At 41.3% G+C, this 18,681-nt stretch overlaps 1 protein-coding gene across 2 annotated transcripts in view; it reads right to left on the bottom strand.

The window, feature by feature from the left end:
* PITPNB (phosphatidylinositol transfer protein beta) overlaps positions 1 to 17,973 on the bottom strand; it is a 68,610-nt gene extending 50,637 nt beyond the window's left edge. For both annotated transcript variants that reach the window (XM_066370601.1, XM_066370599.1), the window contains exons 1-3: positions 17,847 to 17,973; positions 11,056 to 11,086; positions 8,130 to 8,275 (exon numbers count right to left, since the gene is read on the bottom strand). In XM_066370601.1, the coding sequence (XP_066226698.1) occupies positions 8,130 to 8,275; positions 11,056 to 11,086; positions 17,847 to 17,866 (197 nt within the window). In that variant the 5' untranslated portion in view covers positions 17,867 to 17,973. The remainder of the gene's footprint in view (positions 1 to 8,129; positions 8,276 to 11,055; positions 11,087 to 17,846) is intronic.
* Positions 17,974 to 18,681: the final 708 nt, after the last annotated feature.

Genomic DNA, 18,681 nt, shown 5'->3' with positions numbered 1-18,681 from the left:
TGCACGTGGTATTTTGTGGAAGAGCCACACTCAAGGGGCCAAAGAGCCGCATGGGGCTTGTGAGCCGCAGTTTGCCGACCAGGGGTAGAGCATCAAGCTGAAGCACAGAGGTTGTCAGTTCGATTCCTGATCAGGGCACATACGGGAACAGATCAATGTTCCTGTCGTCTCTGTCTCTCTCTCTCTCTCTCAAATCAATAAAATAAACATTAAAAAATATTTTTTAAATAACATAATTCTATTTTAAAAAAATAGGTAAATTGGACTGAAGATGGTGAAGGCATAATGCTCATGAGAAATAAAAGAGCAAACCTAATTTTCCCCAAGAAAACAAAACAAAAGGTCTGGTCAGAGTGTTCCTATGAGGTCTCAGGAGAACTCTAAGTCTTTCTCTGAAATATCATCTCAAAAGTTGCAACACATTTCCTTGCCATGCCTCCAAATCTTTTGCCCAATAAATTCTGTCCCTACCCCCTGCCATCCACCATTAAGTGCTTATTAAACTTAAAAAAGCATACTTAAACTTTGATGGCAGATAGGGTACAAGACATGGAATCATGTGACAAGGAAGCAAAATGAGTAGAATGGCAAAAAGTAATGGAGTTTAGGAAAGAATTTAATTAGTCAAGGAATGCCTCTGCCCTGGACAGATCTAAGCCATGCTCAGGAAGCTGAACAGGTTATGAGGGACCCAAAATCTTTAGACAAGAGCCTACGGGCTGAACAGGTCTCTTCTGGAAGACAATGAAGAGACTAACTTCTTAAAAGCCAAAAGCTTTTACTCTGGACAGTTACTACAACTGAGGACATGTAAATCAACCGGAGTACTATATTAAGTTTAACTTTATTTTAGAAGACTTGAGACTTTAGACTTATTAGAAAACGGTATGTGATGAAATCATAGTTAAGGAGAATTTCTCTGTAAACTCCTTTGCAGTTCACCTCAGGGAATGGAAAATATTCTAACCCTCCCACAGGGCTCAATAGTAGAGCAAAGTGGTTAAGAGGGCAAGTTCTGGAGTCACAATGCCTGCCTGAGTTCATGGCCAATCTCCACTATCAAACTGCAGGGACACAGGGACCACTTAAAACCTTTCTGGACCATGTTTCCTCACTACAAAAGGGTGAGGTGGGGAATGAATGAGCTCCTATCTACAGCACTTACAGTGATCAGCACACTATAAGATTAAACCAAGTGACAGTTATCAAAAGATATGGAAAGAATCTCATCCCATAAGAATAATATCTGAGATCGAAACCAGATATTTGAAATGTCCCTTGAGACAGTCACTAAACTTTTGTTTTTTTTTATTTATTCATTTTTTTTTTTAGAGAGGACAGAGAGAGGGAGAGAGACAGAGAGGGAGAGAGAGGAGAGACAGAGAGAGAGAGAGAAGGGGGGAGGAGCTGGAAGCATCAACTCCCATATGTGCCTTGACAGGGCAAGCCCAGGGTTTCGAACCGGCGACCTCAGCATTTCCAGGTCGACGCTTTATCCACTGCGCCACCACAGGTCAGGCAGTCACTAAACTTTTGGATTTTTAAATTTCCTTGCCTAGATTGTTCCTTAATCTTCTGGTACATCTTACCAGCAAGTCTTTTTGCTGAAAGAGGAAGGCATACCGGCCAGAGAATCCAGAGATCTTGATTACAGTGAGTAAAGTGGAACTCCCAGTATCTCAAATATAAAATAAGGTATTGGTGGCCTTAGCCAACCAAGTTTGCCAAATCTACAATTCTATTAATGCTATATAATGACAGTGTACAGAGCACACTATAGGCTACCCAATGGAATAAATACTATAAAAGGGAACATATATTACTGGATGTATATTTAATTTCCTTAGGGAAAGAGCTCACAAACTCTCTAGGAACCATGTGTATGTCTTCAGCGTGCTGTATGCCTTTGCAGGATACTGAAGTCAATCTGACACAGTTATATTTAATGCCCTTAGGGAGAGAGCTCACAAACTCTCTAGGAAATATGGGTATGTCTTCAGCATGCTGAACTTATGCCTTTGCAGGATACTGAAGTCAGCCTGACACAGTTATATTTAATGCCCTTAGGGAGAGAGCTCACAAACTCTCTAGGAAATATGGGTACGTCTTCAGCATGCTGAACTTATGCCCTTGCAGGATACTGCAGTCAGTCTGACACGGCTGCACTGCCAGCCCTGTGTTGACTGCAGTTTTTCCTACAGCACGGTGAAGGCCTCAGGACTTACTCCTAAATGATTCTTTGTCCTTTGTTAATATAGGTAGCCTGTGGCCATCTGCCTTTAGAACAACACTGATGACAGACTGCGAACATCCAAATGACCTTGCCCCATGTTTGTTCCCTCCCCCAGACTAGTGACAGCTGGTCCCTTTTTGTCCTTATTAGTAGACAAGTTTTTGGTTGTTTTTCATTCCTGTCAGAGTGGCTATTACCTGCCCCACTGAGATCCATTACTGCCCCCTTCTTTCCTTTCCTGTCCCAGACCTCTCCATGCTTCCATCCACAGCTGCCATCATTGTGACAAGGCCAGGCTTCTAAGGGCATTTAACAGTCCTCACAATCCATTCAAACTTTCTCCCACCCTTTTCCTGGTACACCCATGGTTCAACAGGTTGTGCGGCACCTGGGACTGCCTACTTGTGATCAAGAGCATGGGGATGGCCCTGGCCGGTTGGCTCAGTGGTAGAGCGTCGGCCTGGCGTGTGGAAGTCCCAGGTTCGATTCCCAGCCAGGGCACACAGGAAAGGCACCCATCTGCTTCTCCGCCCCTCCCTGTCTCTCTCTTCCCCTCCCACAGCCAAGGCTCCATTGGAGCAAAGATGGCCCAGGTGCTGGGGATGGCTCCATGGCCTCTGCCTCAGGCGCTAGAGTGGCTCTGGTCGCAACAGAGCAACGCTCCGGATGGGCGGAGCATTGCCCCCTGGTGAGCGTGCCAGGTGGATCCCGGTCGGGCGCATGCAGGAATCTGTCTGACTGCCTCCCCGTTTCCAGCTTCGGAAAAATACAAAAAAAAAAGAGCATGGGGCCCTGGCCGGTTGGCTCAGCGGTAGAGCGTCGGCCTAGCGTGTGGAGGACCCGGGTTCGATTCCCGGCCAGGGCACACAGGAGAAGCCCCCATTTGCTTCTCCACCCCTCCGCCGCGCTTTCCTCTCTGTCTCTCTCTTCCCCTCCCACAGCCAAGGCTCCATTGGAACAAAGATGGCCCGGGCGCTGGGGATGGCTCTGTGGCCTCTGCCTCAGGCGCTAGAGTGGCTCTGGTCGCAACATGGCGACGCCCAGGATGGGCAGAGCATCGCCCCCTGGTGGGCAGAGCGTTGCCCCTGGTGGGCGTGCCGGGTGGATCCCGGTCGGGCGCATGCGGGAGTCTGTCTGACTGTCTCTCCCTGTTTCCAGCTTCAGAAAAAAAAAAAAAAAAAAAAAAAAAAAAGAGCATGGGATCAGAAAATGCAGGTCTCAGTAAGCATTCTACCACTTGTTAGCTGTGTGGCTCTGGGTAAATATGCACCTTAGTGTCTTCTTATGTGCAATGTGTATGCTCAGTATTTCTCAGAAATGCAATGAGGTACAAATGAGTGCATATGAGGGGGAAACCCAAGGGTACTACGGAATGATCTCAGCTCCTAGGAATGAAGAAGCTGTTCCAGACAGTGCACCGGCTGGTCTCCAGAGAGCCGGGGTTTTCCTTTATTTCATCCACTAAGAGCCTGAGAGAAATCCTCCTCCTCTTCAAATAAGCTCTCCAGAACCGTATCTCTTGCACTAACCACATTTATACAGCCCTCTTCGACTTAAGAGCTTCATTACCTGTGGCTGCAGGGTCACCTAATATAAATGTTTCAAAAATAATACTTATCACTTTTTTTCTCATTAAACAAAACTACCAAAAAGGAAAGACAGTTTAAAATCTCCCATATTTCCACCACTACGGGGAAAACATTCTGACCATTTTAATGAATCTTTCTATGCTTTTTCTTTAATTAAAAAAAAGTAATATATTACATATTTATGTTTATTTACATATGTAGCAACTAGTCTTCTCCATGTAATAATATATCAAACATTTCCCCAATATACTAACTTTAAGTTTCCAAATGAAGGACACTATGAAGCTATTTCAAATTTATTCACATAAGGATATTACAGACCAATAGAAAATTTTATATATCAAACTTCTGGTTTATTTTAGAATACCCAGATGTGAATGTTTACAATAAAGGAAGTTTTATGTATTGGCAATATTTAATTAAATAGTAAATGTAAAATGCTTGTAAAAGAAATATGAATATATATAAGTACATTCAATACTATAAATATACTGCTCACAAAAACTAAGGGATATTTCAAAATGAATACGAAGCGATTAAAAAAAGCATTTGATTTTTTTGTTAAACAAGAACATCACAAAAACAAATGACAAGTCAAAGAAAGTTGTTCAGTTATGCAAATGAGATGCAAAACCAACTTTTACTTCATGTGAGCAGTATATATAGTTAGGGTATAAACAAATAGAAATCATGAATAAGACAGTCTCTATAGATAACTGATCAGTTTTTGCTTTCATTCAAACCTGCATAATAAACAAAAATTGCTATGTTCTAATAAAATAACAATAAAATTTAAAGTTCTATAAAGTGATATAACCTACTTGACATTCATGTGTCCCTCCCTAGAAACCAAGCAGTAGCCTTAAACTGTGAAAACATGAAAAATACTTATCACAACTCATCTATAACTTTAAGGAATTCTACAAAACACAGGTGTTATTCATTTCGATACAAAGAAAATACAGGCAAGAGAAAAGCAAAAACTTCCTCCTACCTTTAATAAACCAAGGAGACTTGACAAAATAGACTCATGAAATCCACTACTGGTCTTTTGTCCTTGAATAAGTACTGGTATGAAGTTTCTATGTCAAAATACTTATGCCAGCCTGACTGGTGGTGGCACAGTAGATAGACCATTGACCTGGGATGGCTGAAGTCCCAGGTCTGAAACCTGGAGGTCACTGGCTTGAGCCGGGCTCACCAACTTGACTTGAGTGCAGAGTCGTCAGCTTGAGTATGGGATCACAGACAAGAGCCCATGGTTCCTGGTTTGAGCAAGGGGTCACTTGGCTTGACTGGAACTGTCCCCCACCCCACCCCACCCCACCCCACCCCATCAGGGCACATATGAGAAGCAATCAATGAACAACTAAAGTGACGCAACTATAAGTTGATGCTTCCCATCTCTCTCCCTTCCTGTCTCTCTCTCTCTCTCTTTCTCACTTAAAATAAAAAAAATACTTATGCCAAAGATAGAGATCAGACTGCCAAACTCAGAAGAATGTTGGGAAAGAAATTCTATGAACCAGAGATAAAAACAATAAACAAAGGATTCAAACATCAAGTCACAAAAAAATTCAGATGCTCAATTAATATGAAGACATTCAACTTCACTAATAAATGAAAATTTAAACAAGATTATTTTCTGCATATCAAATTGACAAAATTTGAAAAGATAGAAAAATATGGGAAAATGAACACTATCAAACTCTTGGAGGGAGCCCTGGCCGGTTGGCTCAGCGGTAGAGCGTTGGCCTAGCGTGCGGAGGACCCGGGTTCGATTCCCGGCCAGGGCACACAGGAGAAGCGCCCATTTGCTTCTCCACCCCTCCGCCGCGCTTTCCTCTCTGTCTCTCTCTTCCCCTCCCGCAGCCAAGGCTCCTTTGGAGCAAAGATGGCCCGAGCACTGGGCATGGCTCTGTGGCCTCTGCCTCAGGCGCCAGAGTGGCTCTGGTCGCAACGTGGCGATGCCCAGGATGGGCTGAGCATCGCCCCCTGGTGGGCAGAGTGTCACCCCTGGTGGGCGTGCCGGGTGGATCCCGGTCGGGCGCATGCGGGAGTCTGTCTGACTGTCTCTCCCTGTTTCCAGCTTCAGAAAAATGAAAAAAAGAAAAAAAAAAAAAAAAAAAAAAATCTTGGAGGGCAATCTGGCAATAAAACAAAATTTAAAATGAGCATGTCCTTTCAGCAATGCTCCTTTTATAAATTTCTCCTGAAGAAATAGTAACCAAAGGCGAAAGACATGCACAACCATGTTCAAAGTATTATTGTAACAGACAAAAACTGGAAGACACCAAAATACCTAAGTCAACTTACCATTCACAGAATGTATATGTAAACTATGCTATCTCCATACTAAGAAAAAGTACTCAGTTTTAAAAAGAATGAAATGGACATTAAATAATAATATGGAAGGATTTCATGGTATATCATTGCACGAAAAATAAAGCAAACTGCAGAATCATATGTATAGTATGATCCCATTTGCTGTAGAAAACAAAAATGATACATTATATATCTTTAAAAAAAATTAAATACGTACACAAAATGATTTAGAGAAATAAAAATCTACAGCATTCTAGTGTTTTTTTGGGGGGTTACAGATAAGAGACAGAAAGAGTTGGGGACTGCCTGACCAGGCAGTGGTACAGTGGATAGAGCTTTGGACTGGGACACTGAGGACCCAGGTTTGAAACCCCAAGGTCGCCGCCTTGAGTGTGGGGTTGTCAGCTTGAGTGTGGGACCATAGTCATGACTCCATGGTGGCTGGCTTGAGCCCAAAGGTTGCTGGCTTGAAGCCCAAGGTTGCTGGCTTGAGCAAGGGGTCACTCGCTCTGTTGTAGCCCCCGGGTCAAGGCACATATGAGAAAGTAATCAATGAACAACTAAGGCACCACAACGAAGAATTGATGATTCTCATCTCCCTTCCTGTCTGTCTGTCTCTATCACACACAAAAAAGAAGAGTTGGGGACTAAGTTTTTATTTTATTTTCTCTGTTTGAATTATTTTATAAGCAGATATATTATTTCTACAACTTAAAAATAACCATTAGGCTCTGACTGGATTACTTGGTTGGTTAGAGCGTCATCTTTATACATAGAGTTGTGGGTTCAATCATACAGGAATCAGGGATTATAAAGGAACAGATGGATGTTCCTGTCTCTCTCCCCCACCTTCCCCTCTCTCGAAAATCAATAAATTTAAAAATATAAATAAAAAATTTAAAAATAAAAATAACCAGTAGCTTGACCCACAGTGGTGCAGTGGATAAGCATTGACTTGGAATGCTGATGCTGCTGGTTCAAAACCCTGGGCTTGCTCAGTCAAGGTACATACAACAAGCAGCTATTACAAGTTGATGTTTTTTGCTCCTCCCCTCCCTTTCATCTCTCCCTCTCTCTCTTCTCTCTAAAATCAATAATTTTTTTTTTTTTTAGGTGATAAGAGGAGAGATAGTGAGGCAGACTCCCCCACATGCACCCTGACTGGGATCCAATCGGCATCTCCATCTTGGGCCAGTGCTGGAGTACCAACTTATTTTTAGCACCTGAGGCTGATGCACTCCAACAGAGCCATCCTCAGCACCAGGGGCCACGTTTGAATCAATCGAGCCAGTTGCTGTGGGAGAAGAGGGACAGAAGGGGTAGGATGGGTGGAGAAGCAGATGATTGCTTCTCCTGTGTGCTCTGATGGGGAATCGAACCCAGAACATCCATATGCCAGGCCAACACTCTATCTACTAAGCTACCGACCAGGGCCAACAAAATCTAAAAAGAAAAAAAGTAACCAATAAAGGGGGGAAGTGTTTTCTCAAAAAATTAAATGTCACACTGAAATTTAAAAAATAACTCAGCACATCTAAGTGAGGTAGTTAAGTCCTTAATAAGTAAGCTGAGCCTGACCAAGTGGTGGTGCAGTGGATAGAGCGTAGTACTGGGATGTGGAGGACCCAGGTTCGAGACTCCGAGGTCACCAGATTGAACGTGAGCTCATCTGGTTTGAGCAAGGCTCATCAGCTTGAGCACAAGGTCGCTGGCTCGAGCAAGGGGGCACTCCATCTGCTGTAGCCCCCGGGTCAAGGCACATGTGAGAAATCAATCAATGAACAACTAAGGAGTGGCAACAAAGAATTGATGCTTCTCATCTCTCTCCCTTCCTATCTGTCTGTCCCTATCTGACTCTGTCTCTGCCACAATAAATAAATAAATAAATAAATAAATATTAAAAAAAAAAAAAGTAAGCTGAGTAGTTGAAGCTCGATTATTTAATATAATGACTAAGCATCATATATGAATACCCAGCTTACCTCTTTAGGTGATAAATTTTGTGTGTATACTGTCCCTTTTCTCCATCCTTCTCATAAGGTTCATTCTTTAAGACTTCTATTCCTTCTCCACCACCAGTCTCGTTCTTACTAGCTTCTGCAACAGAGTAAAGCTGCCCAACCTGATACTAAAATGTCAAAGAGTACAGAATTTCAGTAAGTCAGCAGTAACAGTGGAAACTTCATATGCTAAAATCTTACTATAGATGATATAGACAAGCAAGTCCAAACCATTCAACACATATGTTGCATATGAAAATATGACTCAAATTAGAAATGAATGTTTAAGAAGACAAACACCAGATGCTCATACAGCTTCAAGAAATTCTATAATATTTTATAAGATTTCCATTATTCAAGAAAATTGCTAGTTACAAACACTCTGGGGCTTTAATATGTATTTTAATATCCACTTATCAAGAAAACATCTTGACCCTTAGTTCAAGCTTTTGAATAATATACATTTGTATTTTTCAAAGCATTGTCATATCTATCATAGCTCAATTTTACATTATTCGAATGAAGGTATGACAGGTATATAATTATCACTATGCCAATTAAGAAAGCTGAGCAATCAGAACACATTGTCAATAATAAAGGGAAGGGATATAAAGTGTAACAAGAAAAGTCTGAAAATACAAAGAACCCTTACAGACCAAATGTTAGTAGACCTCTAGGGTCTTTTTCCCAATGATATATATAACACAACCAATTTGGCCTTTTTTCTATCTAAACCATATTGGGTATCCAGGATCAGAACTATGAATTGTGAAGTTCTGTAATAAACAAAACTATAAAATATTGTAAATACACAAGTCTTACCATGAAAGGCAAGAAATTGTAGTGTATTCTATTTCATTTTAAAGCAAACCAGAATTCCTGGTGGTCTGCTCCAATACCTGTGAGTAGGCAGTATTGTTCTATGCTAATCTGGAGTCACTAACCATTCCAATAAATGAGAAAAAGCAAAGTCCCTGTGTTCTAATTTGTTCCTAGGGACTCAACCACGGCACCATCGTCAATCTCTTCAAATCTGGCTAAATTTCTTCCTCCCAATGAAGACAGCTTGAAAAAATGTTTTTCTTTTTTATAATCATATTTTCAAAGAAATGCTACCTCTAAAAACTAATAATTCAAAACCAATATTTTATTTGAGGGACAAAAAATAGGGGTAGATATAAGCTCTGTAAATATTCATATCTAATAAGCCCATAGGAATATGATGCTATCTTGCAGGTTAATTCCTATTCTCATTCTCCCTTCTTTCCAAGCTGTCTGCCCATCTCTCTCTTTCTGTAGGAACCAAGTACAGTTTTTAAATGAATCAAAAATGAATTTCCATAGAAATTTTAGACTGCAGAGAGGCTTGTATTTCCTCATTTGGTTTCCATGATACATCAGTGTTGTATCCTTAAGTCCTACAAAATGTACTTTTCATACTTTAAAAATAGGATTAAAATGTCTCTAAGTCAAAGGTAAGTTTGTTCTACATGGAAAAACTTAACAGTATCCCAAAAAATGTTCTTAATAAATTAATACTGTGTGGCATGCTACTAGGCTTCCATTGTCATTTTTAAGATTAACATAAAGACAGGAGGCATGTTTATTAGGTCTGAGTATAACAAAGAGCGCAGATTATTTTCATTGACCATACTAAGACTCAGAAAGATTTCAACAAGTTGATGCAACTAGCCAAAACCCAAAGAAAAAAATTAACAAAAACAAATGTCAATCTCCATATGCCAGTTCAAACAATCAATTATACATGCAGAAAGCAGAGGTGTGTGGCTTGTCTTGAGTATTTCAATACAGTGAAACCTCAGGCACTACTAACATACATACAGCTGTGTCCAAGTCTACATTAAACAGCGCCAGAGAGCTATTCGTTCTTAGTTCCTGCATTTTATTTTATTTTTCTGTCTTCTGTCAGCTGTCACTTGTATCACTGATACAAGGTTATCAGTTTGTTTTGTCTCGCTTCCAGTTCACTGCTTCTCATTTACTGTCAGCTCTAAGAAAGCCAAGATAACTGAGCAAGGGCAAACTGTGCAAGTTACAGAAGTACCCAGAGGGTTTTATGTGTTTTGCTACCCATATCTTGATTTCTCAAAAGCCTTCTCTGCTTTTATTATCCTCCTCCTTGGCTATAATACAGATAACTAAAACTGCACAATATGCAACTTCTGAACAGGTGATGTATTTCAGTATCATGTGCAGATCAAGACAGACAATGATCTTTCAGTCCTGTGCACATCAGAACACGTCTGGGATACCATTTTCCATTGAAAGCAATAACTACAACCACAGAGCAGTGAGACCAGCTGGTGAGGAAGTCTAGAGGTCATGTTATATTAGGCCAAATGAACATGCTGGGAATGTTTAACCTTGTAACCTTGAGAAGACAGAACAAAAGGGGTTGGGGGAGGAGAGAGAACTGCCAAAAGAAAACTTGAAGGATTTACCATATGGAAGACAGAACAGGCTGATTTCCCACTGCTCAAGTGAAGGGAACTTAAACAACAGCCAAACATTATAGGAAAGCAGATTTTGGTTTAAAGTAAAGACAAATGTCTTAAAAATCCAACAGTCAGTAATTCCTAAGCAGCAAGTTACTTAACCTTAAAGTGCTTAAATTGAGGCTGGAACCTCTTTTCTCTGGGATATTATAGACAGACTTTCCGCACTAGACAGAAGGTTAAACTAAGATATTCTTTAGACCCTTCCAAAACAAAGCAAAAATGTATTTATGATCATCTATAACTATTGGTGTAACAACTTTTAACACATCTTAATTCATTTTGTCACATACACTAAAATGTAAAGGTAAATAAATACAACAAGAATATAACTTTCGATTAACATATCAAAATGGACTATATCAATAAATACAGAGGCAAACATGACTTACCTCTTGAACAGAACAGGGCAAAGCCACGCGGCTGAAAAGACAAAAGAAAAAAGAAAATGTTACGCATGAAATAGTTGGCTTTAAACACATATCTCTATGCTTAAAAGAGCTTCTACTATAAATCCAACGATAGCATGATATAAGAATGTCATTAATGGAGGAGTGTCGCTGCAATGCCTACAGCTCTAAGAAAGTGTTTTTTAACTGGGGAAATAAATTTACCACTCCAGGTTCTCAACAATCACTGCACTTAGCATCCAAATTGTACCAGGGCCTCAAAAATGAAGTTGCAGAGATTCTTGTGAGGAGTAAAGGACAAGAGAAAACTCATCACTGAAAATTACAGGGTACAGAACGTATTATTTGTACAGTCTGGTCAGGTTGCCCTCATGAAATTTTTAGTATGGTTTCATCCTCCCATCTATATACTATGCATTTTTTGATACTTCTCACACAACAGATGTCTTGAATTTCATGAATGAATGCTTCCCCAAACTGGTTCCTACTACCCAATTATGTCTCAATTTTATTAAGAGAAAAACAAGTAAATATTCCTTTAGACTTACCAACTTTATGGAAAATACCTTGAACCTTATAAATATAACCCCTTCTAGGGTAGATTCAATGAAAGGTTGATATGATGTTTGATTTTGTCCAACAGTTTGTTACTGGACATGAGAAAGGATCAATAGGGAGGCTACCATTCCTGAAGAAAATAGAACACCATGATGAATTATGTTTTATCAGAATATTACATTTTACCTCCAGATTTTTATAGGGACGTACCTTTACGTATTTCTACCATAGACTCTGTAAACCATCCTGAGTATCAATTGTCTCATGATAGCTGATCTCCAAAACAGCAACTTTGGGGGGATGGCTGGTTCTTCTCAGACTTTCCCTCCAAATCATTAAGCTACATCAGCAGTGCCATTTAAAATCTTATTTTAACTCTTCCCATTATAAGGAGAGAAAAAAATATATACCTCACAGTAGTCAGCTTGATTTTCATTTCATAAAAATTCCTAATAGTTTTCCTCATTCCAATTTCTTTTTAGCTACACTTTCCAACTACTTCTCTTCCTATTCTCCTCAAATATCTATGCTTGAATACTCACATCACCTTAATCTTCAATATGTATGAAACATGTCTCCTGTAATTTCCTTCTCCTTAACGAGGACCCCTCATACCTCTGTCTTTCTGATAATGGTCATCTAAAGACAATGAACATTCTCAAAATTATAATGGTTTCTAATTTCTAATTACTTCTTAACTTGTTATGTGAAGACCTTCCATACCTAGTCATTTTAGCGGTCTCCTTAGGGTACACACTATCACTACCTCAGTAAGAGAAAATAAATTGGTACAGAGGGAATGCAGTGGTCCGGGGAAAGACTAGGACCTTGGTCGGCAAACCATGTTTCGTGAGCCACATAAGGCTCTTTGGCCCCTTGAGTGTTTAGCAAAGGCCAGCTCAGGAGTACTCTAAGTTAATAACAATGTACCTACCTATATAGTTTTAAGTTTAAAAAATTTGGCTCTCAAAAGAAATTTCAATCATTGTACTGTTGAAATTTGGCTCTGTTGACTAATGAGCTTGCTGACCACTGGACTAGGATATAGGTTGGGAGTATATTTTGAAAGATCTAGAAGGATATGGAAAAGATATAGGTTGGGAGAACATTATCAGGGCCTGCAATATAATGGTAAGTCTATTAAATTTATTAGGCAGCAAGGAATCCTGGAAGGCCGTTCCAAAGGTAAGAGACATGACTACAGCTAACCTGAAGAAGTCATCAGTAGGTGATTAAAAATGTTGAGAAGTATGAGTGTGGGGAAAAACCATCTTTTAGGAGGCTGGGCAAGGCCTTACAAAGGTCTCAACCCAGATAATAGGCTGTGGAGGAAACGGAATGAAGGTCTACAGAGGAAAGATTTAAAAGACTTTCCTGAAGTTTCACAAAACCAAACAATCTCTGATGAGTAATTTTAGTGACTACTCATTGGCAGAAAGATCCATATTTTAATATAACAATACTTCTAGAAAACTTATTTGACAAAATGAAAGTGACTGATTAAAATATGCTGATTGAATGATAAGGCAAGTAAATACTTCAAGATTTACTTAATAAAAAATAAACAAAGGAATAGTCATGTTTTGATGGTCTATTCCTAGTCTAAAAGCAGTTCTGGTATCCCCCACATTTTGAAAGTTCGCCACTTTGCTTTTAGGAACCTAAGACCTATATTAGAACCATTTTTCACTAACTGAAATACACAGATTTTGCTATCATGAATAAAGGAGAAAAGTGAAAATAATGTTTAGCACTTGTTTTGTAGGGCTGTCACAGAGGCAGCGTGCAACCCTAGACAGCAAGAGTGGCCCTACCAAGCTCCTTTCCAGGGAACTATACTCAGGATTTCAGTGTCAATCCTGAGCTGAAGCTTTGAGCTGTGAAAACGAGCATTTGTGCTTTATCTCAATATATTGTGTGCATCTGTTAGCAAGATGTGTTCTAAAGCAGTGGTTTTCAACCTTTTTACACTATGGGATTAGTGAAAATAAGAGAATTATTTCGAGGACTACTGAGGCAGAAATCACACTGAGCATAAGCGCATTCAACTAAGATCATTGGGTCTATAATCTTCATAAAGCATCAGGGTGGCTATTCTACTAAAGATCATTAGGTCTATAACCTTCATAAAGCATCAGGGTGGCTATTCCACTAAGATCATTGGATCTATAACCTTCATAAAGCATCAACGGGTGGCTATCTGACTAAGATCACTGGGTCTATAATCTATACAACATCAAGGTGGGTTAACTCTTTTGCGAACCAGCACAAAATTTTTGATGGACCAGTGATTGAAAAACCCTGTCCTAAGGTATCAGAAAAGCCTGAGAAAGGTCGTAAAGGTATTATTCCACTTAGTGGAAAGTTGGATACAATTAAGTATATTTGATGTGATTTTGTAGATTTTGGGGGGGAATCTGGGAATGCTCAAAATTTTTTCATATACAGCTGTGCCTTGAACAATGGTTTGAACTGCACATGTCTAATTATATGCAAATTTTTTCCCCAGTAAACACCTGCACTGTTTCAATCCACAGTTGGGAGCCCAAAGATGCAGATAAAATTGTATGGACTGATGACATCACTTTATACAGGGGAACTAGCATCAATGGATTTGGGTATCGTTGGGGATCTTGGAGCCAATCCCCTATGCGTACCAAGGGACAACTAAGTTTTTGGGAAGTCAAGTTACACACAGACTCTTAACTGGGTGGAAGGGGTTGGCTCCCTTAACCCCATGCATGCGTTGTTCTAAGAGTCAACTGTATTAATGGTAATTACTTCTATTTATGCTATTTAGCTAACAAAAGATTTCATAGGGATGCTCCACTTTCCCTATGAGAGTGAGGGAAACCTGAACAGTCATATCTTATGTACTATGCTTCATAGATATTGTGTTTAAATAATTAAAAGTTTGTGGGAACCCTGTATTGAGCAACTCTATTGGCAACATTTTCCAACAGGCTGAGACAATGGTTAGCTTTTTTTTTTTTTTAGCAATACAGAATTTTTAAATTAAGGGATGTACACTTTTTAGACATAATGCTATTACACACTCACCAAACTAGAGTATAGTGCAGGGGTCCCCAAACTATGGCCCAGGGGCCACATGCGGCCCCCTGAGGCAATTTATCCGGCCCCTGACGCACTTCCGGAAGGGCCACCTCTTTCATTGATGGTCAGTGAGAGGAGCACAGGATGCATCCTCTCACTGTATGTGAGTACTGTATGTGGCGATGCCGCAAAGCGAGTCGTCACTCACATGCAGTACTAATATTTCGAGTGACGCGGGACACACGCATGCGTCACGGCTCCAGAAGTGCATCATATCACTTGTTACGGCTAGCAGTGACAAATATGGACCCGGACATTGACCATCTCACTAGCCAAAAGCAGACCCATAGTTCCCATTGAAATACTGGTCAGTTTGTTGATTTAAATTTACTTGTTCTTTATTTTAAATATTGTATTTGTTCCCATTTTGTTTTTTTACTTTAAAATAAGATATGTGCAGTGTGCATAGGCTTTTGTTCATAGTTTTTTTTTATAGTCCGGCCTTCCAATGGTCTGAGGGACAGTGAACTGGCCCCCTGTGTAAAAAGTTTGGGGACCCCTGGTATAGTGTAAACATAACTTTTATATGCCTTGGGAAACTAAAATGTTTGTATGACTTGCTTCCCTACAATATTCACTTTACTGCAGTGGCATGGAACCAGACCCGCAATATCTCTGAGGTATGCCTGTATCTGGATATTTTCAAACTTCTCTAAAAATCTTCATGAAAACAATTTTGCAAATGGAACTAGCAATTAGTTCTTTAAAACCAGGACTTTATGCTAATGGCAACTTCAGCTATTACTTAAGTAACAACTTGAAGGGAACTTCCCACTCTGAAAAGTCATTTCTAACCTTTTAATTTACATCAAAAATAGATGGCATTTTTTTAAAGACAACAAATATTTGCCAAAGTATTTTACAGTTTACCAACATCTTCACATAGGAATGACTTGTTCATTGTTTCTTAGCAAAAATAATTTTAGAAAGTTGACTTGCAAATAGAAAGAATCGGGGGTTTTTTGATTCGATAACACTCAGTATTTAAAGTGTGCTAGACTAGATGCTATGCTGGGTACTGGGATTACTTTTAAAAAATTAAAAAAACAGTATCTTCAAAAATCTAGGAGGAAAAAAATTCTAGGGAAGACATACATGAGGAGTGAATATCAGAGTTGTAATTTATAATTCTTTAGGAAATATAGTTCAGGCAATTTTGACATTTGTTACCTTGGCACATTCAAATTTTTATAACAAAAGTAATGGTTCACAAAAAGCCTAGGTGTAACTTCCCAATGGGAACTGTTTTCCATAAGTTAGCTTGATACACCTCACATAACTATCAACAGAATCTACTGAACACTTAATTCACATTTTAGAAGGAAGGAAATTACTCTAATAGAAGAAAAATAACTAGACCTGTGATCTAAAATCAGTTCTGCAACTCACCTGCTATGTAACTTGAGCTAAATCAATTTCCTTCTGTCTTATTTCCTCAATATATCTTAATGTCTGCCACCTATCTATGTTACAAAGATGTTAGAGTAATACATGAGATAACATTCTCATGATACTGTATAAACAACTCAGAAGAAAATTTTTATATAAATTTAAACTTCAACACTATAAGTAAGCTTTAATTGAAATGTGTCTTTTCTCAGGATCCCTGTCACTGACTCAAGTTATAATTTTTCATTAACTTATTTAACAAATATTTATTGAGCATTTACTACATACCAGGGACTATTCTAAGAGCTGGGGATATGGAAGTGAGCAAGACGAGACTACAAAGAGTAAAATAGAAAAAAATAACTGTGTTGCATGGTAGATGGTAATAATTGCTCCTCAAGACAAATAAAGCAGGAAAGGCAGATACCAAAATGTGGTGGTGGGTTACAATTATGTCTTCAGAGGGGGATTCCCTAAGAAGGTGATATTACAGAAAAGAAAGACCTAAAGAAAGGAGGTGAGTTAGTGATACGCAGGAAGAACACTTCAGGCAGAGGAAACAGCAATCAAAAAGGCACTGAACTGAGCTTTTTTTCCTGGGTAGTGGAAGAACAGCAAAGGAAGTGTGTGAGCTTGGAACGGGCAAAGAAAAGGTATTAAATAAGGTCAGAGTTGTAAAAGAAAATAGTGTTAAGACCTCCTGGACTACTGTAAAGGTTTGGCTTTTGTTCTCAGTGAGACCAAAAATCTTTTGAGGGTTTTAAAGTTTTTAGAACACGAAAATAAAAATAAGGTGTCTGGAGATAAGCTAAATTAAACCAAAACTTTCATTTAATAATTTAAAATTAAAGGATCATTTGAAAAACCAAAGACCGGGCCATACTTGAAACTTCTAGTTGCTCAAGGGATTGATGACGAAAAGGATCCTGCTGTGACAGCTGAACAATCACTGCTAACCAGATTTCCTGTGATAGTCCTTGCGGGTGGGAAACGCCTAACTTTTCAACAAAATCACTTCGTTGGCGTAATGTACCTGGAAACCCTTAGATTTGACAGATCACGTGTTTACTCCTCACGGTAGCCCCGTGAAGTAGGCGGAGCCTAGAGTGTCACCCCACCTTAAATCTGTGGAGACTGAGACTGAGAACATTGAGATGGCTCCAACAAGTCAACTGAGCTACCCAGTGGAGCGCAGGTTTCCCGGACTCCCAAGACTCCTGCATGAACTTCAAGGCGCCTGCCTGAGTCCCACCTCGAGTTCAGACACCAGTGCTGCCTTCACCCGGCAAGCCCATCTCCTGCCGGTTACAGGTAGGCTCCACCCCAGACGACAAATCACAGTCAAACCCACCATCTCCCACCCCCGGTCCCACCAGCGGGCCTGGGAGTAGGGGGTTGGGGAGAAGGCGGGTCTCAGCGGAAACTCCCGGCCGCGCCTTCTCAATCCACGCGCTCCGGCCGGGACACAGCCGCCTCTACCCCGGGGGAGAGTGCAGCAGTGACACTACAACGACGGCTGGAGAAGGAGCCTGAGGAAGCACCATGGAGGGGCCGCGAGTGGGCCGGGGGCGCGGGTCGAGGGGAGGGGGCGCGCGAAGGGAGCGGCTGGCTGGAGCCTCGCTCCTTCTCAAGAACATTCCACCAATTCTCAATCAGTGATCCTCCCACCACGACCGTCCTGCGGCCTCGCTCATGCCCGCGAACCCACTCACAATTCCTTAATCAGCACCATCTTCCCGGAACCCCTTCAACAGCTGCTGCCGCCACCGCCGCCGCCGCTGCCACTGCCGCTCACGGCGCCTGCGTGGCCCCGCCTTCCTAACCACAGAGCTACCTCAGCGCCTGCGCGTCCACACCCTTCCGCCGAGACCGGTCGCGTCAGCGCGGGAGAGGAGCTAGCTCCTCCTCAATTCCCTGCCCCACCCTGGGCGCACTGGGCCTCCACTGGAGCTGCGCGGCCCGGGGAAGGGCGTACGTCTTCTACTGCGGCTGCGCAACTCCGCTCGCGGTCGCTCATCTCCCTAAGGCTCCACCCTCCAGTTAACTAGCCTTGGAGCTTCTGTGCAGCCTACACTTTCTGGTGAGTGTTCCAGTCGGTTCGGCGGAAGCTGTTTTCTGGTGACTAGTACTAAACTCTGTCACTACTTTGGAGAGGAGGCTCGTCTTTTCGACGGACACTTCACTTTCGAAGAGCACATTAAGGACTTCCGACAGGCCGGGGGGCCCACGCCGCCGGTTCCGCTCCCCTCAGCGGCCCTGTGCGAGCCCGCAGAAAGAGGTTTACCCAGCTTGCGGCTCGCGTGCGTGTTCAGAATCCTCGTGAGTGCGGCCGTCTGACCGTTACCTTGCCAGGCCCAGCGGCTATGGCCACCCGCGTTCCCCAACGCCCGAACTCACCCCTGCCCCGCAGTCCCGGATCCCGCAGCTGCCGTGACCGACGGGAGGTGCTTCCAGCACTCCCGCCCACGTGCCCCGAGGGGGGAAAGAGGTTCTCGCCCTCAAGACCCAGGAAAGGGTCCTGTTTGGAGAAGACGTGAGCGCAGCCAC

This window comes from Saccopteryx leptura, chromosome 2, assembly GCF_036850995.1.
Source record: "Saccopteryx leptura isolate mSacLep1 chromosome 2, mSacLep1_pri_phased_curated, whole genome shotgun sequence".
Classification (NCBI taxonomy): domain Eukaryota; kingdom Metazoa; phylum Chordata; class Mammalia; order Chiroptera; family Emballonuridae; genus Saccopteryx; species Saccopteryx leptura.
This window is presented reverse-complemented; position numbering and strand designations above follow the sequence as displayed.